The sequence below is a fragment of the Balaenoptera musculus genome, chromosome 9 (assembly GCF_009873245.2).
Source record: "Balaenoptera musculus isolate JJ_BM4_2016_0621 chromosome 9, mBalMus1.pri.v3, whole genome shotgun sequence".
NCBI lineage: Eukaryota > Metazoa > Chordata > Mammalia > Artiodactyla > Balaenopteridae > Balaenoptera > Balaenoptera musculus.
Genome location: NC_045793.1, coordinates 8095109 through 8120674, shown reverse-complemented (window position 1 = coordinate 8120674; position 25566 = coordinate 8095109). Strand labels below are relative to the sequence as shown.

The 25566-nt window shown below is 41.3% G+C and overlaps 1 protein-coding gene across 2 annotated transcripts in view; it reads left to right on the top strand.

The window, feature by feature from the left end:
* CNTNAP2 (contactin associated protein 2) overlaps positions 1–25566 on the top strand; it is a 2064798-nt gene that overhangs the window by 1831528 nt on the left and 207704 nt on the right. For both annotated transcript variants that reach the window (XM_036864011.1, XM_036864010.1), the window contains exon 19: positions 10188–10424. In XM_036864011.1, coding sequence (XP_036719906.1) covers positions 10188–10424 — 237 coding nt within the window. The remainder of the gene's footprint in view (positions 1–10187; positions 10425–25566) is intronic.

Below are 25566 nucleotides of genomic sequence, written 5' to 3'. Positions count from 1 at the left end.
TCCATCCCTTAGTGATGCATACCTAAGTTTCCCCAAACTCTTTGCTACCACAGATAACTATTCGGCAAATATATTTGTGCCTATCCCCCTATTACCTGTATGAGGTTTTCTCATGTGTACTCACATGTGTCTGTGTGTGTGCAGGAGTCATAGGGTGTATGCATACTTAATTTCTACTGTGTCATATTTCTCTAAGTACTGTTTGATCAGATTCTGAGTGTAAACCTCAAACTTTACTGGTTGATTATCTATTTCTGTCAATAGTTCTGTCATTGGTAGCTCTGCATTCTTTGAGGCTATTTTGTTAGTTAGATGTGTTCTTAATCTTTTTGATTTATTGTTCCTTATACAAGTATGTAATTTCCATCTTTATTCCTTCTGATGTTTTTCATCACACAATTTTATTTCTGCTCTTAAAACTACTATGCAATTCTTCTTGTTGTTAATATTCGCCTGGTGTTTTTATGCGGGTGCTGGAATCCTTTTATTTAAATGTGTGTCTTAGATAGTATAATGCTGAATCTTTTAAAAATCTAATTTGAGAATCTCGGTCTTTTTATTCATTTACTGTAACTACTGTCATATCAGGGTATGTTTTCTGCCATCTTACCCTGCATTTCCAATTTACTATGTTTTCTTTGTTTGCTCACCCACCCCTCAATCTACTTTCCATTGGTTAAATTGAATATTATTCACTGATTTAAAAGTTTTACATTCTACTTGCATTCCTCTGGCAGCTATGCCTAACTTCTTAAGACTCATACTTATGCTTTTTCTCTATCATCCACAAAAACAAATCGATATCTCTGTTCTCCTGAACAAGAGACCAAGAACCCTCTGACCTCCTTCCCCACCTCACTACTTGCCGTGTTGACATCATCTGTGGTTTTAGTTGCAGAATCTCATGAATATACTTATTTTAACAGCTTAGGAGAAAACATTAATATTTGCTGTTTTTCTTTTCACTTACTCTTATTTCCCGCATCTTATCTACTCTTGGATTCATTTTCGTTTTTACTCAAGAGCAATTTTTTCTAAAACTTCGTAGGTGACTCCTTCCTAGACCTCACATGCCTGCGAATACCTTAACTGGCTCCCTATTTTCATCAACACTGTGAGGATATTAGTCCATTGTCTTTTACAGGCAGTGTTGCTGCTGAGAGGTTAGATGTAAGTTACACTCTTACTCCTGAACATGTCCTTCTTTTCCTTTAACATTGCTTAACTTCACTATAATGCAGCAGTTCTTAACCTTTTGGAGGCCAGTTTGGTAAAGTCTATGTCTCTCTTCTCAGAGTAATGTTTTCTATGAATAAAAGATACAGAATTACAAAAGAAACCAATACATTTATCAAAACATTTAAAATAACAGGTTTGTTTTACAGCAGTAATACGTGTGCTTCGTGCTTCAGAAGGCCTCCCTCCCTCCCCATCTGCTGTGGCTGATTCTTAAACCAGTGCTGGATCTTCACCTACTGAATCCGTACTCTCACTACCCGTTCTCTCGCTAAGAAGCATCTCATTACTACATTGACAGGGCTGTCTCAAAAATAACCAAATTGAGTAGGCTTTTCCCATTTTCTCCTTTTGCTTGGCCTCTGGTGTCATTTAACACTCGTAAGCATGCCCTCCTTGCAACCCTGACCTCAGCACCTCCCACGGTTCTGTCCTCGGCCTCTCTGCCCGCTCCTGGCTCCTCTCCCTCTCCATCCCAGCCCTCACTTCTTTTTCTACTGCCCTTCTGTCTTGGGAAGCTCCTGCCGCCTGGGAGGTTGGTGGGCAGAGCTGTGCTGATCCCTCCCAGACCCATAAATCCGGCCTTGACCCGGGACTGACATCTTTAAATGCTTGTTTGGAGCCTGGAGTCTGAGAGTAAAAGAGCGAGGTAACAGCTCTGATTCTTGGCTGTGGATGAAAAGGGAGTGGATACAGTCGTTTAAAAAATAAAGGCTTTTAAAGGCAAATAATAAAAACAGAGAGACAGAGACAGGGACAGAGACAGAGAGGTGGATCAACCTGGGTCAGGTTCCTGGTCTGTGCATGCGTGTGTGTGCATGCGTGCGTGTGCATGAGTGCATGTGCATGTGTGCATGTGCATGCGTGCGTGTGCATGAGCACGTACATGCATGCGTGTGCATGAGTGCGTGTGCATGTGTGCGTGTGCATGCGTGTGTGCATGAGCGCGTGCATGCATGCGTGTGCATGTGTGCGTGTGCATGAGTGCGTGTGCGTGCGTGTGTGTGCATGAGTGCGTGTGCGTGCATGTGTGTGCATGAGTGCGTGTGCGTGCATGTGTGTGTGTGTGAGAGAGAGAGAGAAAGAGAAAGAACATGGGATATGTTAAGATCAGCAGAAAGCAGATGCTAATTTTGCTCCGAAGATGAGCAGGACTCTCCAGCAGGATACATCATATGAGCAATCACATACAAGTATTGGTAAAACAAATATTTAGACAGAGTTGTAAGCTGATATATTTGAAATCTGGCTTTGCGCTAAAGTTTCCTGAAGTGACGATTAATAATTTACAATTTGGATCTGGCTGGGATCTGGAGGTTTACCACTGTACTCTCTGTCAGCCGCCACTTCTGTGAGGGACTTGGAACTGTAAGACCCATTGCAGAGTGGCAGTCCTCTGAAATAACGCTGTCAGACCGAGTGTGGGGAGATAACCAACCTCCCACCATCTAGGGGCCAAAGCTCATCACTGCTCTGGTTTTAGAGATGCAGTATGAAGCTTTTGCGCCAAGAAAAAATACAACTTCAAAGACAGCATCAAAGAAGCATCTCCTGTTTGCTGCCTAGAGACCAGTTTGGGTGTCCATATGTCCACATTCCTGGCTGAACTGTGAGTGTGGCATTCCCCTTTCAGCTTCAGCCATCCTGGGACAGCACTGTGCCAAGTGGTGCGTGATTTATCTCAGATGGTAATCATTCTGTCAGCATGTTCCATACCTCAGCACAGCAAAGTCAGAGAAGAGGCTCATATGATGCAAGCCCAAAAGTCAGGATGCAGCTACAGCACGGCGAGAGTGCAGGCTTAACAGCCAGAAAGCCTGGGGGGTGAATTATGGCCTCTTACGACCCATGTAACACTGGGCAAGTCAACTCTCTTGGTCTCAGTTTCCTTACCTGTAAAATGGGGGTGATAATAATATTTCTCTCTGAGAGTTAAAAATGTAAAATTTGAAACAGTAGCTGGAACAGCTAGCATTCAGTTAATATGAGCTTTTGAAATAGCTAACATTTTATCATGGTTGCCCTCCCGCCACAGCCTCTGGAACGAATTCAGGCCTCTCAGCACCATCCCCATCGTGGAGCAATTCACATTCAGACACATATGAGTGCTTTCTGCTTTCAGAAACCCAGTTATTTTCTCCATCTCTATTTTGAAGTTTTCTTCTAGTTTAAATACTTTGGATTCACATATTCTGCATGTCCTCTACTCAGAGGATGTAAGAAATTCATGCAGTGATAATGAACTTTAAAAAAATCCATCCTACTGAATGATGTTATGAATGAGAACTCATGAGCATTATCTGAAAAAACAATCCTCCAAAGCCCCACTCTCTGAGTTTGGATAAACTTTTTCATATATGCCGTCCAATATCCAGCTGACAGAGGCATCCCTGATCAATACTTGTCAGTCACACAGCTCTGCACTGAATAATGTAAGCCCACATCCTTGAACTCTCTCCACTACTAAAGAATCTGGGCCATTCTGAGGTCCTCAGCTTAACCAGATAACTGGGTTTTTACTTTACACACCTGTACTGACACTACAGGGTTTTTTCCATGTTCAGGTTGACAGTCAAGACCTCAGAGACAATGGTAACACGTAAAACAGGGGACACAGTGGGTGCAGCATCAGCCAAGCTGCCGATGGGGGCCCAGCCTGGCCAAAGCTGCCTTTGCCCCCTGACCTACACGGCCAGGTCTGACTGCCATGGAGAAGAGCCAGGGTCTAGGTGGGTCACCTGGACACAGAAATCACAGCTGTATTTCCTGTCAATCTTTTATGCCAGCCAGTCATGTGTTCAGCGCCTCTATGCCAGCTTACAGCTCTCCCAGTCCAGATGCGGTCCCCCATAGCAGACAAGAGAAGGAAAACACCCGTCCTAATCCTGAACCTCCCAAGGAAATAGTGGAGTTAGAAGGAGAACTCCAAGGTCATTCTCTCAGGCAGGCCTGGACCAGCCCAAGCTTGAAGTTAACCCTTTACTCACTGTATTAGTCTGCTCAAGCTGCCCTGACAAAATACCACAGACTGGGTAGTTTAAACAACAAAAATCTATTTCTTACAACTCTAGAGGCTGGAAGACCAAGCTCAAGGTGCTGGCAGGGTTGGTTTCTCCTGAGGCCTCTCTCCTTGGCTTACAGACCTGTGCCTTCTCACACGGCTGTTTTTCTGTGTGCTTGCATCCCTGGCATCTCTTCCTCTCCTTTCGAAGGACACGCTCATATTAGGGACCCACCCTTGTGACCTCATTCAATCTTAAGTACCTCTTTAAAGGTACTATCTCCAAATATAGTCACATTGGGGATTGGCGCTTCAACACATGAACTTTGGGGTGACACAATGCATTTCATAACACTCATGGTACCTCTGGTATCAGATTCGTGTACACTCATCTTAGCCATATTTAACTTCCAACTCTGTGCTTCTGTAGAATTTTGTTTATACTGAATAATGGTAATAATAATAAACAGCTACCATTAACTGAGCATTAGTACCGAGGGGGGTATTGTCACTTGTTATTAATATGACCCTGCAAGGTGCATATTTTTATGCTAGCTTCATACATGAGGAGGCTGAGGCCCAACGAGGAGCTGGGAAGATCAAGCAGTGAGCAGCGAAGCCAACACCCAAGTAGACCTTTGTGACCACAGTTCATGCTCTCCACACCTCTGTTTCCTGCCTCTCCGGTGTCAAATTTGACCTTGAACCACAGTGTGGCTCTTTGTGATTACATTTCTATTAACCTGAGAGCAAGAATGTGTCTCCTCCATCTGTTTAGGAATGCCTTTCCCGGTGCCTTACACACGTGACCTGGCGCCTTTGCGTCTCTCAGCATCTCAGAGCAGCTCCCCGTCTCACCCCCTACCCTCACCTGCAGGGCGGTGCCTCCCTTACCTCTTTGTCTTCCCAGGGGTGTGCACCTGGATACTCCTTCTGTCAATTTCTCAGTGGGGTCTGTCCTAAGGGCTCTATTTAAAATGGGAATCTCCCCCCCCCCACTCCCACTCCCACTCCCACTTAACCCAGACTGACTTCTAACAGGCGATATACTTAACTTACTTATTGAGTTTATTGTTAAATTTCCCTCTCCCTCGGCAAGAAGATAAGCTCTGCAAGGGCAAAGACTTTTGTGTGTTTTGCTTCATAGTGCCTTCTAAACATCTAGACAAGGCTAGCTTATAGTTGCTGTGAAATAAATACTTATTGAATGGATAAATTAGATTCCTCGTGTGGGAGCTTTGGTGCAATTCCTCTCTATGGCGAATGAATGGCCAGCCTCTCTGGGCACAGGTGCTCTGGAACCCAACTTAACTCCTTAGAAAACAATTAAGCTCCTAGTCTGAGGACAGTGCTTTTTAGAATTCCTCCTGATCATTATTTTCGCCCTTTCTGTTTAATTTAATACCTGATTATTTTGCCCCAATCTTCTGTGCTTTTGATGGTTGTATTATTCATTATGGATAGTTACAACATTTTCATAATTAATCTTTAACTGCAATACTTGAATAGCATTTCACATGAAAAATGATTTACAAATTAAGCCCACGTCTCACCTTGGGTAATTATCACAGGTCTCACTAATGTGTGTGAGGCCCTTGCATGGCAGGGGGCTCTCTCCAGTGACAATGTGTTGATTTTCTAATTAACAAAGGTTAAGCAGCCTTTTTGCTCGCAGACCTACAATTTAAACTTATGACATTTGTCACCAGGAAAGATTTCTATAGAGCACATAACTTGAACTCAAATAATTATCACTGGTTCTAGTACATTAACATCCTTTGCATAATATATAATGACCGTTTTCAGGACAAAAGATTTTTCTTCATATTGACTAGATCAGTAAAAGTACTTTCCAGCTCACTGACCCATTTAATAAATCAGGGACCATGTTTAAAAAAGAGTAAGTTATTTAGTTTTCCTTTATATAGAGACAAATGGCATTCCACTTACCTTCTTTGTAAATTAAGAAGTGGGAGTATAAAACTTTATTTAATGAAGGCAACAAATACAAATTAGACTATAGTCATATGTTATGGTCAATTAAGGGAAGGAGGGGGAAAAAAAGGTCAGGCAGCAGTGCAAAGAGGAAAAAGGAAGCAAGAAGAAATTTAGCAGAAATTGACAGTAATTTGCTGAAATGGGGAGAGGGGGACACATAAGCCCAGAGGGAGAGATTGTACATCATGGACCAGAGTAATTTAGAGCTGGAAGGACCAGAGACTTCTAGTTCAGCCTCCTTTTATGTATAAGAAAAACTGATGCTGAGAAAGATGCAGTGATTTGATGAAAGCCACAGAACTGACCAGAAACAGTCAACAGTCCTGATAGGGAGAGCTATACAAACACAGAGGCAGGAACAAAGACTGGCAGATGTAGAAGCTCAGAAAGAACAAGACCAGGAAGAATCGGAGAGGCAGAGAGACAGAAAAATCTGCCCCTAAATCCCCTTACTGAATGAAGCCTGTGTATGTACATGATGAAGCATATATACATATATCTAAATGTTTACCTAAATGATGTAATTAAAATATGACCTAATCTAGATGTACTTTCTCTGCCAATTGACGCTTTCTAAATCTCCATTTTTTTGGTCATATTAACATTTACTTAAAGAGTCTTTTTAAAAAAATCTCCTCAGACTCTCAACCGTTGCTGACACCTGTAAATGTCAATTATTTCCTAAATTAAAATGCAGTCCAGATAGATTAAAGAATGAAATGTTAAAAGAGGTAAAATCATAAAAGTTCTAGGAGAAAATATAGTTGAATAATTATATTATTTTGGATTAGAGAAGGTATTTATAAGCCTAATATCGAAGGCAGAAATCATAAAAATAAGATAAATGCATGTGACTACATAAACGTTACATACAAGTTAACAAACACAAACTGGAAAGATGTAGTTGCTGAATTTATAACAAAAAATTAAAGACCCAAATATTGTTATCAATCAATAAGAAATATATATTCTCCTATTTCCCCCAAAAAAGCAAAGGTCATTAAGAAACAAAAAGTAAGAGTGAGGAAAACATAAAAATTATTCAACTCACAGTATTCGAAGCAATGCAAATTAAAAGAATGAACTCTTTTTTTTTTTTCCCCTCTAGCCTATAAATTCAAAAGTATCCTGCCTAGTATTAGAATTGGTGTGGAGAAGGCAGGAATCTTGTACCCTACTGGTGAAATACAAATTGATAAAGTCTTCTGAGAGGAAATTACATTGCAAATGACTTTAAAATGTTTATGCCCCTTGTACCTAGCAATTACACTTCTAAGAATTAATTCTAAGGAAAAACTGGACAAGTATGTAAAGGTTTTTACAAGGATATTTATTATAGTATCATATAAAATGGGAATTGGAATAAGCTTTAAAGTCCAGTGGTATGGGTTAGGGAGGGTGGGAGGGAGACTCAAGAGGTAGGGGATATGGGGATATATGTGTACGTACAGCTGATTCACTTTGTTATACAGCAGAAACTAACACAACATTGTAAAGCAATTATGCTCCAATAAAGATGTTAAATAAAAAATATATTTTTTAATTTACTTAGTAAAAAAATAAAATAAAATAAAATAATTTAAAAACTTTAAAAAGTCCAATGGTAGTGGAATGACAAAATAAGTTACAGTGCCTCACAGGGTGGGCTGCTATGCAGATGTTAAGCAAGATGTTCTAGTTGAATATTTATTGCTGGGAAAAATGTTTTATGATATATTAAGTGAAAAAAGCAAATTTCAAAACAATGCATATACCCCGCTTTTTCCTTTGTTTTTTATACATATGTATGTTCATAGATAAAAGTAGAAAAGGCTGTTTGCTAAAAGTGAAAGTCGTTCTATCTGAGGAGCATTATAGATTCTCTTTTTCATTTTGCTTATCAGTATGTTTATGGTTTCCACAATGAAAAACTATTACATTTGCAACCAGGGGAAAGGAGAGGCAGACATCTAAAAACAACGATTTAAAAATTTCAGCATATTTTGATAGGATATAATTGTCTTAATTAACTAGTGATGAAAATTTAAATGGCTAGGCATTTATTGAACGAAAGGCCCTTTGGAAAGCCTTATTGCAAGAACAAAAGCCATAGCTGCTAAAACAATAGACGCCAAATTGAAATTTCGACACACAAAGAGTGACTACTGGATTGAAATTCTTCCAGATCATAGCAAAGGGCCAAATTCCCCTTAGCCCAGAGGTGCAGCGGTGCTGGTGAGCAGATTGCAAAATGGGAAATCCTTCAAAGTGGTTGTTTCTAATCATTTATTTTGCCGTCTACTCTCCCATACCTTTAATCAAAAGGGGCATTGGGATCCCTTCAATTAATCCTCTTCTATTTAAATATTTTATTAAAAAATAACAATCCCTGGAGAATCATCACTCAAATCTGTGCACTGCCCAATGAGAGAACTGCAAGGCTTGGGTTTATAAAGATAGTAGTGCAAGTCATTTGCTATTTCACGGCTGAGGATTCACAGGCATAAGCAAAGGCTCATCCATCTCTGCAGCTAAAGCCTTTGATCCACCAGCCCTGTCTGATGAGTCGTCTAGATCGCACACTTTTTCTCAAGATACTGGAGTAAGTGATCAGAATCAATCTCCAGTGTGCAGCCTTGCCCAAAGTCTGCCAGTCCTATTGACCGTGCCATTTTTAAAGACATCCAGATCTTTACCTCAGAAACATGTATGTCTGTGGCGCCCCAGACCCTGAAGTTCTTCTGCATTAGACGATCAACACAGAACAGAGTTTAAGACCACAGCCTCGAGAATAAGACAGATCTGACACCGCTTTGGCACTTCGGAGCTATGAGTCCTTGAGTACATGACTTAATTTCTCTAAGCCTCAGTTTCCTTATCTGTTAAATGGGGGTAAGGTAACAATGCCTACCTCGCCAGGTTATTGTGAGAATCAGGTGAATATCATATGTAAGATGCTTAGTAGAGTACCTGCTACATAGCCCTCAATAAACAGTAACTTTCACTTTATTAACCATATCTTTTTTTCTAAATCCCCATCAGATTTCTTTTAATAATTTTAACTACTATCATTTTATTTAATTTCTAGAAAAGCTGTTAGTCTAAAATACAGGCATATTTATAAACTTGAGTTCCTCCTTTCGTACCAGCTGCTTAAAAAAATCATAGCTAAGGTTATATAGATACAATCCACCTGTGATATAATTCTCCAATGAACCGTTCTATGAAATTTATTAGGAATATTTTAATATTTTCATGCTCATGAACCTCTAACTCCATAACTGACTCAGAAAATTACAGTGAATTTGTTTTGTGTGTTATGTGTCTTGCAGTGGCATTTAGACAAAAGCAATAAAATCTAAACTGACCTGGTAATAAATGTGGTGTAGCTGACTTCTGTGTAAAATTATCAACTCCAATTTCCAACCACCCCAGACAAGAAGCCCTGGGAACCTTTAACATGAATTTCAAAGCAAAGCATTTCTTGAGACAAGAACCAGGACTTACAATCACATTCCAAATGGATCTACTTCCTCTGGCTAATTGACTTGTTAACTATGCTAATATATTCGTGTCCCTCTGCCTTTTTATATCTCTTCCAATAGATAATGCTATGGAACTGAATGCCATGAGATTAAAAACCAAAGAACTTAGAGAGTTCTGTAAACTTCTTTTCTATAGGAAACCAGATTAAACTTCCAAAACAGCTTATATAATTTGTGTGTGTCTCCAGACATTTTAGTACTATAGCAAATGTATTGCTTCGCAGAAGACTGTCTCTTTTAATCAGGCATTATAGCCTAAGGGGAAAAAGCTGCAGACTCTTCTATTAGGCAGGACCAACTTGACAGTGAGCACGCCCCCTGCACTTGGCAGTCTCATCTCCTACCACAGTGGTCCGAGGAATGATGAATGAAACAGAAGCCACAGCAGAGGTTATTCTATCTGAGCTCCATGCCTTCTGTCTTCCCAGGTGGTGCCGGAGGCCAGCAGGGCTTTCTGGGCTGCATCCGCTCCCTGAGGATGAACGGGGTGACACTGGACCTGGAAGAAAGAGCAAAGGTCACATCCGGGTTCAAATCCGGGTGCTCAGGCCACTGCACCAGCTACGGGGCGAACTGTGAGAATGGAGGCAAATGCATAGAGAAATACCACGGGTACTCCTGCGATTGCTCCAGCACAGCCTATGATGGGACATTTTGCAACAAAGGTAAGTCAGAGCCAGTTTCCAAAGCCATTTTTAGACATCTTTGAAGTCCAGATCATCTATTGAATGGTTTTTTAGCTGTACCCAGGCCTACTTCATTCTGAGGGTAAGGTATTTGGAATTCTTCTCCTACCTTAGGTAGGAAGTCTCCTAAACCATTCCATAATCTTTTCATTAAGATGAGAGAATCTTTGCGTGTGGTGCAGTTTCCCCCAAATTCTAGCAAACTTTTCACTGGCTGGAACATTACAAAGCAAATAGCCATATCATGCCTTAATGGTGAGTGACAAAGTAAGCTGCCATTGAAAGAGGACTTGGGCCTGCCCCTCCCACTCAGGGGAGTCGGAAGGGTCAGCACATTATCTTGGACCTGTAGATCACTGCAGTGAATCTGTCTGTGCCGCCCAGTGGTCTTAATGCCCACCCCCTCCCCCAGCTGCTAAGAGACTGGATTCAAGCTGGACTCACAGGAAAGCCCCTCTGGCCAGTTACCGTCATTATCTTTAGTATCACTCTTCTACAGGGCGCCTCTGGGAGGGTCTCAGCCTCCACTAAACCGCAGGAATACTGAGACACCACATCTAATAGGTCTGTTATTACTGCATTATTTCAGTCTTGAATGATTAATCCCTAGTAAATTCTGCAGAGCCAGTCAGCTGACTCCAAGAGCCTGATGCTTATGCTTGTTGTATACCCTGTGATCTTGCATGACCAGAAGAAATGCATTCGCCTGGCCTGTGGCTTCCTTTCCCACTTGTAAACAGGAGGGATGGGGAGAGGCAGGGCTGGCACGCTTCTTAAGCTACAATTGAAATGCGCGTAAATCGCTCCTCTCTTTCTAAATGAATGTATAGCATTTGGGTAAAGTTCTCTGTAAACGGTTGGTGCATCTCTTCATAAGAAGCTTTACGTAAGTAGCCTATTCATACTCTCATGAATACGTGGAGGGTTGTTGAGGCTGGCATTATTCACACAAGATGCCACACAGAAGGAGGAATTGTTCCATAACATTCTCTGTACATCCAGGCTACTGTCTGGCGGTGCTATAATATGAGCATAGAAATTAGGTCAGGCAGGGCTTTAAGAATGAGCGTGAGACAACAACAGAGGTGGAAAGGAACACCTTTGCTGAATGATCCACAGCACTTTACCACCGCTGTTACAGCGCGTTCTTCTGCTTGGAACGGCACGGCTCCACGATTTTCCCGTGGCACACAATGCGATGGGTTTGCAGAACACATTAATTTTGCACTTGTAGAAATGACAGTCTTGCAATTACCATTCATTGTGCTTGATGCTAATTCAGTGCAGTCATTCCCTTGCCAAAATGGTGTCTGAATGCAATCAAGTAAGCACTAATGCCTGAGAGATTCCACTGCATAAGTGCCAATTTAAAGAAAATCATGAGCCCCTTATTTTTGGAGAGTTAGATTAAGTACCGTGGCTCATACACAACCACTGGGGGTTAATACGCAATATTCACGAATTGAAAGGCAAGGGTATGTACCCTTCAGCTTTGCCAATGTTCAAGATAAAGTCAAAGGAAGCTCTTGAGTTTCCACTGACATTATTTCAAAGGGTTTACACAAAAGATCCCTAAATATTCTCTGAATATCTGTTTAGCCGGATGAGTTTACATCTGATTCAATTAGTGGCTTTACCCAAAAAAATTAAAATTAAAAACTGCATGTCATATTTGGAAAGTATCTGTGGGCATCCTTCTAAGTCAAGACGAGTATCCTCTTGACTTGGGGAGGCTGAAGGTGGTGCTGGTTGAGAGGAATCCAGGAAAGCTTCATCTGCACTAAGGCAAGCTCGTTCCCGGACGGGGTCTTCCCTCTGAGGCCTGCAGCCGGGTGGTCCCTCTGGTCAGGGTCTCACCTCCCAGAACAGCAGCTCCTATGACCACACCTCCAGGGAGGCTACAGCCACACAACTCAGCCTCTAGAAAGAGCGGCCACAGCCACCTGCCAAAGCGTGAGCTCATGAAAGTCCTTTGTGGGCCTTCTTTGGCTAGAATAGTTCTGTGCTTGTGAATATGGAAAAATGTCCACAATATTTTGCTGACTCAATGAAACAGGTCCCAACATACCACACACAGCCTGATTATATGTCTATACAAAATCAGACACAAACACACGAGGAAAGCAAACTGTAAGAAAACACATCAGGGGCTTCCCTGGTGGCACAGTGGTTAAGAATCCGCCTGCCAGTGCAAGGGACACAGGTTCGAGCCCTGGTCCAGGAACATCCCACAGGCCACAGAGCAACTAAGCCCATGCACCACAACTACTGAGCCCACGTGCCACAACTACTGAGCCCATGTGCCACAACTACTGAAGCCTGCGCACCTAGAGCCCGTGCTGTGCAACAAGAGAAGCCACCGCAATGAGAAGCCCGCGCACCGCAACGAAGAGTAGCCCCCGCTCGCTGCAACTAGAGAAAGCCCGCGCGCAGCAACGAAGACCCAACGCAGCCAAAAATAAATAAATAAATAAATTTATAAAAAAGAAAAAAGGAAACACCTCAAAATATTAACTGTCATTATTCTGGGTGGAGGGTGAAAACACCAGTATTTATTTTCTTATCTTTTTGCTGTGTTTTCTAATCTTTACACAATGATGAATCACCTCTTTTTTCCCTCATTTTTGCCTCTTTTAGGGAAGAACTCGGTACTAAGCGACAGAGTTCTTACCCCATGCATTCAAGACTCACCTGACTGTCTCTGGTTAGAAAATATCTAATTATTAACCAGAAATCATTATACCGTGTAATCACACTATCTGGAATGGAGTAGCATCTCAGGTGAAAATTGCATATAATTAAATTACCTTTGAAAAATCTCTCTCTCAGTACATTTAACAAAGCCCAGTTTTTCACAAGCCTTCAAAGCGATCACCCTTCAGATGGGCCCTGGAGGAAGGTTTGCCTTGTTGGGGCCAAGTTGTATGAAAATAAAATCACTTGTATCGCTCTCAGCAGGGTGAGGAGCTCACACTAGGACCGGCATGGGACCAACATAGACCACTTTCTCTTTTTTTTGGTTCAGAGAGAAGGATATATGGTTGCATTTGTAAATCAGATTGCCCTGTGCTGCCGCTTCATGAAGCTCAGGAGGACAAAGCTAGCTTCCAGCAGGTCCCTCCTGATGACGCTCTCTTGCTTTGTAGTGATGCATTGGTAGTCACTGTTCCCCACCGGCAAAGCAGAGATAGGAGACACTCCTTCCTGCCCTTCTCTGATCTCTTCTCAAAAAACTCCCAGAGCCCTTCTTCAAATGCACCTCTAAAGATCTGATCATCACTTAAGGTGTTAGCTCTCCCAGGGAAGAGCTATTAAATAGGAATGCTAACTGGGGAAAAATTCAGGTTTTGGAGAGAGCATGAGGGCCTCCTGGAAGGTCTGTAGTTTGGACCACATAGCCAGTCACCTCATCTCTACAGATAGCCATGCGGTATCCCCTCTTCTCAGAATGTCCACCTCCAGCAGCCACTTAACTCAGTGGAGACTGCTCCATCCCATGGCACGGTTCCTTCGTAGCCCGTTGGCTGAGGCTGTGGACTCCTCTGGGAGCAGAGCAAACCCCAGCCTACATGGAAGGCTCAGCTGTGGGTCTGTCATCCCCAGGATCAGCGGGGACCCCCACTGGGGACCAAATGGATAGTTGCCTGGACATGCCAAAGGTTGTCTTCTCTAATAGACTTATTCCTTCTCGGATAGTCAAACCTCAAAACACATTTATGACTATCAACCTCATTTTTATTTCTAACCAGAAATTAGCAACATGATTAGAAGCAAACTTTATCTTCTATTTTCAAGCAAGAGGGAAAATAACAGACCTATAGCAGCGACAGCAGTTTCTATGTTAAATGTTTGTAGCTGAATACAATCACAGATTGAATAGTGTCCCTCTCCCCCAAGTGCGTGTCCACCCAGAACCTCAGAATGTAACCTTGTTTGGAAATGGGCTCTTTATAGATGTAATTAAGGTGAGGTCGTACTGGATTAGGGCGGGCCCAAAATCCAATGGGAGCGTCCTTACAAGAGGAGAAGAGGACACAGAAAGACACACAGATACACAGAGAAGACCATGTGAAGATGGAGCCAGAGACTGGAGAGACGCTGCCACAAACCAAGGAACACCGGGGTCATCAGAAGCTGCAAGAGGCAAGGGAAGATCCTCCCCTGGAGCCTTCAGAAGGGGTGTGGCCCAGATAACACCTTGATTTTTTTTACTTATAGCCACCGTAACTGTGAGAGAATAAATTTCTGTTGTTTCAGGCCACCCAGGTTGTGGTTCTTTATTATGGCACCCCTAGGAAATCAATAGAAGTGCATATAAAAATCTGTGATGCTTCTTAATTCCTGCATTTAACAATGGTAACAGCTGTCATTTGTTGAGAACTTGCTATGTTCCAGGCAGTGTGCCAAGGTCTTTAATTACGTTAACATTACCTGATACTCATGACAACCCTGTGTAGGTACTATTATTATTTTCCCCAGCTGACAGAGAAGGAAATTTAGACACAAGTGGGTATTAGTCGCTTGCCTGAGGTTCACATACCAGTAAGCAGCAGGACTGGGGTTTATATGCAGGCAGTTTGATTCAAAGCTTCTGTTCTTCACCACCATTGTGTGTTACTGCTTCTCACCAAGGCCTGGTCCTTCATGTAGGTTCACATAAAACTAAAAACAGAACCCCCAGTCTTAAAGCTTTTTAGTTATTGTGATTCAGTAAAAAAAATCAGCACATTCTTGGATGCAGAATTTATCATAAGAAAAAATAGAATACAAGATCTGAACAGAGCCTCTGTCTCTCTCTGTCTCTCCCTCTCTGTCTCTCTCTCTGTCTCTCTCTGTCTCTCTCCCTCTCTCCCCACATTTAGGTGTAAGCTGTAATCATTTATTTCTTTCTTTAACAAACACTCAGTGAACACCTAATATGCCTGGGAGCCTTGAAAGTAGAGTTTAGTCTGACTATGCTGAAATTTTCAAAACATTTCAATGGTTTATATCTACAAAACCAGGACAATCTAGTATACTCGGAAGCAGGAGATGTGAATGAGCTGTCACGTAGGCTGCCAGGAACAGTTCTTCATTAGGATTCCTTCACTGAGCCAAGTTTAGCAAGAACTTATCATCAAGAGGCACAAAAATATCTCCTAATTCACTTCTCTGCTCTTTTTTTTTATAAAAATTTTCATGTTCGTCTGCCAAACCAAGACTGCAGCTGAAAAGCACATATCCTTAAATACTCAGAAACCATTTCCTGAGTTTAGGGAGTTGTCTTTTCTTCTCAAACACTGTTTGTTTGTCACTCAGATAAAGTCCAAAATTAGAAGGACCAAGGTCACAGGACTGCAGTGACTACGAGTGATGGAGGATGGTGAATAAATGCAGTGTTACCATCACTTATAGTCACACAAATGCACACCACCCTCACTGTGGTCCAGCTAAGTCTCCTCCTCTTCCTGCACGGGCCATGACATTGACTAACATTTTATGACCTAAATTATTTATACAGAAGAAACTCTTTATTGCTAACTCAAGTCCCTACATAGAAAATTGGTGATGTAATTAGACATGGGTTTGAATCCAGCTTCCTCACTTGCAGGTCATGTAACCTTGAGCAAATGGTTTAACTCCACTTGGCCTGGTCTTCAGAAATACGTAATCCTACTTCTTAATTTCACTGTGAGGATCACACGGAATCATATGAGCACGTTTCCAAATGGAGAACCTGGCACCCATCAGTCAGGCAGCAGATGTCACTTTTCAGTCTCAGCACTCTTTCTTTTTTTGTTTGTTTGTATTTTTGTTTTTACTTTAAATCATGTCATCCTTTAATCCTTCCATGAAAGCTTTAAATGCCAGATGCCTAACTGGCATCATTTCAGTTACCTCTGAGTTCTAGATTGCTTCTCTGCTACTTGAGGAGCGATGGCAGCATCATAAAATGTCCACTCTACTTAATTGTGGTCACAGTCATATTATTCTGAAGCTGAAAATGTCATCTCCAGAACCTAAACCCTGATGGACTGAGGAATATGCAGATATTCTGAAGATGGAGAGGGAGACAACAGTCTCTGCATCCCAGGGGTCATGCCCACAAGTGCAATTCCTGATGCAAGGGATCCATCCCTGTTAAGAGACAACTTGGATCACCTTAGCAACTGCTGCATCCCTTCTTAATACAAAGCCCATCAGGAGACAGGAGAGCACTGAAAGAGTTCAGGATTCTGTTTTGCTGAAAGGAGACCTAGACTCAAGTCCAAGTTCAACCCATAAGGGAGAGGGGATCTCCGCTCTTGCCTCCTAGAGGGATGTTTCATGGCGAGTTGGGGGAGGTGGGTTTGCCCAATGCACTTTGGATATTTACAAACTCTGCTTCTCCGTGGCTCCAGGCACTGCACGGGGAGCAGAGGAAACCCATGGGCTACCCTTGTAGAGTGGGTTTGAAGCCTTTTAGGGAAAATTAATTAATTTAAAATATTATAAAACAAGTGGGGGAGAGAGAGAAGAGAAATGTTGGAGTTCTGCATCTTAGGATCTCATCCTTATATGAAACTAGTTAATGGCAACAATGGCCATTTTTCCTCAGGTCGACCTACCCCGTCTTGATCCCAGCTTGGAGGAGAGTTTCACACCAGCAGGAAGAGATGCTTTTCACTGGCTTCTTTTTCATTTCCAATTGGAACAGGAGCTTTTATAGATTTGGATGAATGCCTACAGGAAAAAGAATTGAATTCTCTTTCCTCTTCCTGTTACAATGCTATTCAGGAAGGGAAAATACTCCTCAATTAATACTTTTCTTAAATCTTCAGACCTTAGGATACAACTTAAAAATATCATAGAAACATAAGATAATCTCATTAAAACCTTTAAAAAAAAAAAGAAAAAAGAAAAGTTAAGAAAATATTTGTGGACAAAGGTCCATAAATTCTCATGGATGAGAGAAAATACTTTTGGCTTGATTCCAAAAGGTCAAAGCTGAAGAGATGGCCAACAAGTTTAGGTGACTTTATTATAGAATTTCATGGTGATAAATAACAGTCCCCCTGGCCTGGGGTCTTCTTTGGGGTCCCAGCTATAAAGGAAAACCTGGTTAATTAGCTTTCCTGGAAAAAGGGATTTAAAAATCAGTGGTAGAAGCAAGCCCTTTCTAAAACACTAAACAAAATAAAGGACACAGTTTTGGACTTTGCTTTAGGTTTAGGATAAATAACATTTTTTTAAAGTTTGTGCCAATTTCTAATACCTACCAGGTTTTGGACCTTTTTGGATACAACCATTTTTATTTTCCTGTGTGTTCTGTTGAATGTTTTTATTCTTCATTCTTCAGCAATAATGAGAACTCTAAATAATGTGAAGTTTATAAAAATAATACACTATCATTTCCTACCAATTAGTCATGATTTCAGCTGAAGCTCTATCCATTTCTTTTCTTTCATGAACCTGAAAATAATCAATCTAATAAATTTTCTGGAGGGTTTGGCTTTTTAAAAAATTTTTGTTGGAGTATAGTTGATTTACAATGTTGTGTTAGTTTCAGGTGTACAGCAAAGTGAACCAGTTATGCATATACATATACCTACTCTTTTTTAGATTCTTTCCCCATATAGGTCATTACAGAGTATTGAGTAGAGTCCCCTGTGCTATACAGTAGGTCCTTATTAGTTATCTATTTTATATGAGGGTTTTGCTTTTAAATTACTCACGTTTTAGGCTCCCCTTATAAGCATGTCCATTCACCAAGATTCACATTGCCCTTGAGTACTTCATCACGCCTACAGGAGATGAAGACCTGCCTCTGATGTGCAATTTCTCCTCTCCACAACCTTCTCAGATGATCATCATTGCCAGCAGGCAGCTCTGGCCCTAGCAAGTGGGCTCATTCTAGGCATCTCTTGGCTAGAGGAAATTCACTTTCTTAAATGATCAAGCCTGGGGGGTTTTGATCTGTTTTTAATCTGCCCATCTTATGGTCGCCCTGGCTCTGAACTCATTCACATATTTTTACCTCCATCAATTGCAATTGACTGTAATAGTGGTTGACTTAGATAAATGTGTATTTTGCCTTTTTTCTCTAGTGAAGACCAAACCCTAAGGCAGCGGAAATGATTAGGGCCAACTGCTCTCTCTGAGCCATCCCTAAGCTTGGCGTTTTATTTTATTATTTTTTAAGAATTTTATTTATTTTTATTTTTATTTTTTTATTTTTGGCTGCATTGGGTCTTCGTTGCTGCACACAGGCTTTAGTTGCAGCGAGCGGGGGCTATTCTTCATTGCGGTGCGCAGGTTTCTCATTGCGGTGGCTTCTCTTGTTGCGGAGCACGGGCTCTAGGTGCACGGGCTTCAGTAGTTGTGGCACGTGGGCTCAGTAGTTGTGGCACACGGGCTTAGTTGCTCTGCGGCATGTGGGATCTTCCTGCACCACGGCTCGAACCTGTGTCGCCTGCGTTGGCAGGTGGATTCTTAACCACTGCGCCACCAGGAAAGTCCCAGCTTGACATTTTAAATGTGTTATCTCCATGTTCTCATGAGGTCTGGGCACATGATATAGAGCAGTGTTTAACTCAGCCTGACCAGTATCCTTTAGCTGATCTTCCAAGTGATGAGTCCACTAAATATAAGGTGGCTTCTGAACTACTCAAGTTCCATAAGGCAAAGACTGTCAATGAAATTGAATCATTGGCAGTAAAATTTAACATATCTATGTACTGGATGAATGAAGTAAAATCAAGTGGCTTGATCACTAATAAAAATTTAATTTCCTTATATGCACTGGACACAAGTATAGTGAAATACAGAACACTTACTGAAAGCCTACTATGTGGGAAGCAGTGGATTGACAGTGAGGAGACCAAGATAAATGAGACGAGGCTTGGAATGAAGTGGAGGCTGTAGACCCAACTGCAGTGCAAAGGAAAGCAAGGCAGAAAGTGCTGAGTGATACCTGGATATGGAACCAGCCCACTGTGAAGGTGCTAATGCCAGAGCTGCTCTTAAAGTCCCACCCAAGGGTAGTGGGGCAGATAGTGCTGGGTTGCACTGAATTCTGGGGGGAGGCATTTCACTGGGGGAGAGGATTCTTTAAAAAACATTTGTCAGGAATGAATCTCAAGCTTAAAGATTCAAGAAGCCCTATGAACCTCAAGTATAACAAAAATAAAAACCACTTAAAGATATGTCATTAAAACCAAAAGACAAAATTTTAAAACATCCCAATATTTTTAAAAAGCATTTATTCTTGAAATAATGTAATTGATATTTACAAGAAATACTTATTTGCTTTTAATATTACAAAAATAGATTGCTTTGGAAAACTAACAGCAAACAAAATAGTTTAGGATTTAGATCAGTTTAGCTCTTTTTCAACTTGTTCCCCACCAATCAATGATACTTTGTGAAGCTTTGCTTCTAATCTGAAAAACATAGGGAAATTTTTAAGTGGGCCAAAGGCCTTAACAGGCACCTTACCAAAGTTATACAGATGGCAAATAAGCATGTGAAATATGCTCCACATCATCTATCATCAGGGAAATCCAAATTAAAACAACAGTGAGACATCACTTCACACCTATTAGAATGGCCAAAATCTGGAATACTGACAACACCAAGTGCTAACAAGGATGTAGAGCAACAGGAACTCTCATTCATTGCTGGTGGGAATACAAAATGGTACAGTCACTCTGGAAGAGATTTGGGCAGTTTCTTACAAAACTAAACATATTCTTACCATATGTTCCAGCAATCATGCTCCTTGGTATTTACCCAAAGGAGTTGAAAACTTATGTCCACATGAAAACCTGCACACAGATGTGTATTGAAGCATTATTCATAATTGTCAAAACTTGGGAGCAACCAAGATGTCCTTCAGTAAGCGAATGAATAATGAACTGTTGTACATCCATTCAGAATTAAAAAGAAATGAGCTATCAAACCATGAAAAGACATAGAGGAGACATCAGTGAATATTACTAAGTGAAAGAAGCCAATATGAAACTGGATGATTCCAAATATATGATATTTTGGAAAAGGCAAAACTGTAGAAACATTGAAACCATCAGTGGTTTCCAGGGGTTGGGTGGAAGAGAGGAGGAGGAATAAGTAGGCAGAGCACAGAGGATTTTTAGGACAGTGAAACTACTCTGTATGATAGATATTATTATGATGGATTCATATCATTATGCCTTTACCCATTGAATGTACAACACCAAGAGTGAACTGTAATGTAAACTATAGACTTTGGGTGATTACGATGTGTCAGCATCTTTGACAAATCAACAGTGTGACTGTAGCAACTATACCAATCTGGTGTGGGATGTTGACAGTGGAGAAGGCTATGCATGTGTGGGGACAGAGAGTATATGGAAATCTCTGTATCTTTCTCTCAATTTTGCTGTAAACCTAAAACTGCTCTCTAAAAAAGGTGTTAAAAAAGGATAGGGGTGGGACTTCCCTAGTGGTGCAGTGGTTGGGAATCCACCTGCAAATGCAGAGGACACAGGTTCGAGCCCTGTTCTGGGAAGATCCCACATGCCGCGGAGCAACTAAGCCCGTGCGCCACAACTACTGAGCCTGCGCTCTAGAGCCCGCGAGCCACAACTACTGAAACCTGTGCACCTAGAGCCCGTGCTCCGCAACAAGAGAAGCCACCGCAGGGAGAAGCCCGCGCACCGCAATGAAGAGTAGCCCCCGCTCGCCGCAACAACAGAAAGCCTGCGCGCAGCAACGAAGACCCAACGCAGCCAAAAATAAATAAATAAATAAATAAATTTATTTTTAAAAAAAGAATAGGGGATTTTATTCAATTTTCCAAAATTCTATTATCATTCTCCCAGATTTTTCCCTCATCCCTACTTCCCAAGAGTTTTATATGTGCTTAATGGTACCCTCTCTTTGTATTTCTACTTTAAAGATACCCCCTTAAAGATACCACTTCAAAGACAGATCAGTTAATTGATATGTGAATAACAGTTTATCCCTGCTTTTTTTGTTAAAAGAGGTCTTCTAAGAACTCTTTATTAACTTTAACATGACCAAATTCAATTTTAATATTCTATTGTAAAGTTCAGACTTAACCAATGCAAACTTCCTTCCTTTAAACTTCTGCAAATTTACCATTTACCATTCCGGGGACCAATTTTACTTCCTGTGTTACTCCACAAGGAGTTGGGTCAAGTGTAGCTTAAAGAAAGGTCCCCACTTCAAGCCCCTACGTGAAGCATTCTCTCTGCCACCCTTGCAGGCACCAAAATATTCTTTCAAATCTTCTGTTCTTTTCAACCATACCCCTGTGACCAGCAATGCAGCCAATATCATTCTAAACTAATTTTGTTTTTTAAAAAAAGGAGTCTGTCCTTTTTTGAGTTTTCTCGGTTGAAGAGAGAAAGCTAATATCATTTAGAACAGTGGAGCAAAAAATACCTTGAATTCCAATTTCAACATTATTGAAAACAAAATTGAGCAAGAGACTCTCTTGGCATTCAGTTTCTTTATAAATTGCCTTAATTATATAAAATGTATTATTCACAGGACTGTGAGGATCAAATGAACTGATGCAGGTGAAAGTACTTTGAAAAGCGTTAATGTTATGAAAATGCAAATGATTATGAAGGTTATTAATCACTAAGTCAAAGGTCCTGCATTTGAGGGTCTCTTTAGAGAGAGGACTGAAAAGTATAACATATTGCCTTTCAAAAGCCACCAGGAAACCCTGCACAGAACTTCTCCGTCCACATGGGTAGTGTTGCCCTACCTGCAGGAGAAAGCTGGGCATCCCACCTATTTACATTAGTACTTGCCCACGTCTGGACAGCAGTGACATGTATTATCTGGAGCTCAAAGATTAAACATTCAGCAAGACTGTAGACATTAGAGTTTTCCTATTCCATGGCCTGCAGGGCTGCAATCATAGTCAGTCCAACACTCGCATGCGATGACCATGATTAAATCTCTGTATCGTGGAATTGTCACGAATCGTTTGACCTGGAGCACCACTAAAGCAGCAGATACACTTGAGCTTAAGTAAGAATGGATTCTGAAGCAGCCTCTTGGGGTTATTATTGAGGTCTTTAGAAAATAATATTGGTTCCTTGAATATACAGTTTCAAAAAATAAAAAGTGACTGCTAGATTCTAGAAGCCTCATTTAAAATTTTCCCCTTGTCCCAAGTGATTAACAGTCTCTCTGCCCCCTTATAAAGGATGACAACTTCAGTTCAGATTAATGAGTCCAGGTATTTCTCATGCTTAAGCCAAATGTAATTCAAATATTTGCACAAGACCATTGCTAGTTTCTTCTTAGAATCAGAGATTAATAAGGTTGCCAGTGAAATGCTTTCTAAACTTTCCTATTAGAATAATCTAATTTAACTCCATTTTTTTAAATTAATTAATTTATTTATTTTTGGCTGTGTTGGGTCTTCGTTTCTGTGCGAGGGCTTTCTCTAGTTGCGGCGAGCAGGGGCCACTCTTCATCGCGGTGCGTGGGCCTCTCACTATCGCGGCCTCTCTTGTTGCGGAGCACAGGCTCCAGACGCGCAGGCTCAGTAGTTGTGGCTCACGGGCCCAGTTGCTCCGCGGCCTGTGGGATCTTCCCAGACCAGGGCTCGAACCCGTGTCCCCTGCATTGGCAGGCGGATTCTCAACCACTGCACCACCAGGGAAGCCCTTAACTCCATTTTAAATGGGTCTACTTTAGTCTGTTGGCTTTTTATAATTCCTTAATAAGTGTCTCCTATAATGGAGTCTTATAAATTTGGTTAAAAATATAAATTAAATCACGTAAATCAAATTAAAACAGTAGACCAAGTTATAAATTTCAAAGAAGTTTATAGGCCCCCCTCTCCTATTAAATAAGCAAAAATGTTATCTTGTGTGACTTTGTAGTCTCCTACTGAATCAGAAGCCACAAGTGGTTATTACAGCACTTCATAAATTCTTTAAAAATATCAAGGACTAGTGCAAAAAGTTTTATTTCTATTACCATAATGAATTTATCATTATTTCAGACTTTCAGCTTTTACCCTAACATTTAAATGTCATTGGGTGACTTATTTCAACACTTCAACTTCTCTTATATTGTTAAGAGTTTGTGAAGCTCTTTTTGTCACAAAATCAAAGTATCTCAGGGTTGAAAAGGATATTATATTTATTCATATTCAACTGACATTTTACTGAACTCTTCCTTTTATGCCAGGCACTGAACTAAGTATGTTCACATATCTTACTTTATTTAATCACCACAGCAATTTTGAACTATAGGTATTAGCACTCCTATTTGAGAATGAAGAAACTGAGGCTTCTAGAGATTAAGTTTACTATCCAAAGTCACATGGCTTCGGAGCTACCCCAACTCCAAGCCTGCTGTTTTCTCCACCATGTACACCAGCTAAGTGTCCTCTTTATAATACACCCACTGGATGGGATGCAGGCTGTGCTTGACAGAGGACGCGGCACCACAGGAGGTGGCTCACTCCATATCTGGACATTTCTGAGAGCTAGAAGGTCTTCTCTTATCCTGCACCACCATCTCTATCAAAGACGGAAAACGTCTTCATGAAGAAACAGTGGATGTCAGGCTCTGGCTTCAAATCCCTATGCCTTTAAGAACTCAGGAATGTACACATACCTTCAAAATTCCCAACTCCAAGGAGGACAAATAAAAACATCTAATCTAAAGCTTGAAATAACCTAAAGCCTTGAAATAATCAGAACGCTAAACAATGTGAAGTTCACAGAAATAACACCCTTTATCTTTCCTGCGTGTTAACTTCACAGTTTCAGCTGAAACTCTATGCACTTCTTTTCTTTCATGAATCTAAAAGGAACCAGTCTAAAAAACTGTCCTGGGGGTTTTGCTTGCAGATTACTAACGTTTTGACCCCCCTGCAAGCAGGTCCACTCACCGATGTCCACATTGCCCTTGAGTACTTCAGCATGTCTGCAGGGCGTCCTTCTCTGGTAGTTGTCATGTGTATAATGGCAAGTTAGTGAGTTCCATGGATAGTAGGTAACACATCCTGCCCAATTCGTCCTCTTTTTATCACACCAGCCTGATAGCTATGTGTAGGCCTAAGTCCCAAAAGTTCTGAATAATTTTCCCTTCTTTCTTTGCCTGCCTTCCTGAGGCTCTCTCTGGGGCTGATTGAGGAAATACACACACACACACACACACACACACACACACTCTCTCTCTCTCTCTCTCTCTCTCTCTCTCTCTCTCGGATATACACACACAGACACACACAGCACAGAAAAACAGAGGCAGAGTTGAACCGGACCTGTGGATTTCTAATTGTAAGCCTCAGAAAACAAGACATTTCTTTGTATTTTTTAGAGCACCACCCACATACCATATCCATGATTTTGTGTTAATAATGGATCAGACTTTTCTCTCCAAATAGATAAGGTGAGGAATGAAACAAGGGACATGGAGAGTCTGACCAAATAAATTCTTCTGACATGAGAGACCACTCTAGACTGCTTTATAACAAAGAAGGTGATATGCAGGGTTAATACAAGCCATGCTCTGTGAGTTTTCCTATTGATGAAATTCATGCTTTGAATTACTGATTGATGGCTGCTGAAGGATTGCAATATCTCTGTTCTAGTCTGAAGACAGCGCTGTAAGTAATGCGCTTCTGATGACTGAAATTCCAAAATCCAAAAAAACATGGAAATTACCAAAGTAAAGCTCTACGTCCATTTTTATAAGGAGCTAGGAGGGCAGACACACTTGGTCAGCTACACTGTCCCCTCACATCCTTGCACAGGAGTTACAGAGGGAATTCAGTCTACAGCTGTGAGCTTCTGGCGTTGCTGCGGCCCACACACCTTCATCATGGCTACACAGCAATACTCTGATGGCAACATGAGCTTTCCCTCCTCTGGCCAAAGGATAATGTGGAGATTATGACACAAATAAAACATTTATCGTCTGGACAGGAGTAAAGAACTCACAAACCAGGACACAGCTGGCTAGCATACTAGATAGAATCCAGAGTAGGTGTCTTTGTTCGGGCTGCTATAGCAGAATACCATAGACTGGGTTGCTTATAAACAACGGAAACTTATTTCTACAGTTCCGGAGACTGGAAGTCCAATATCAGGGTGCCAGTGCTGTCGGCTGAGTGTTCTCT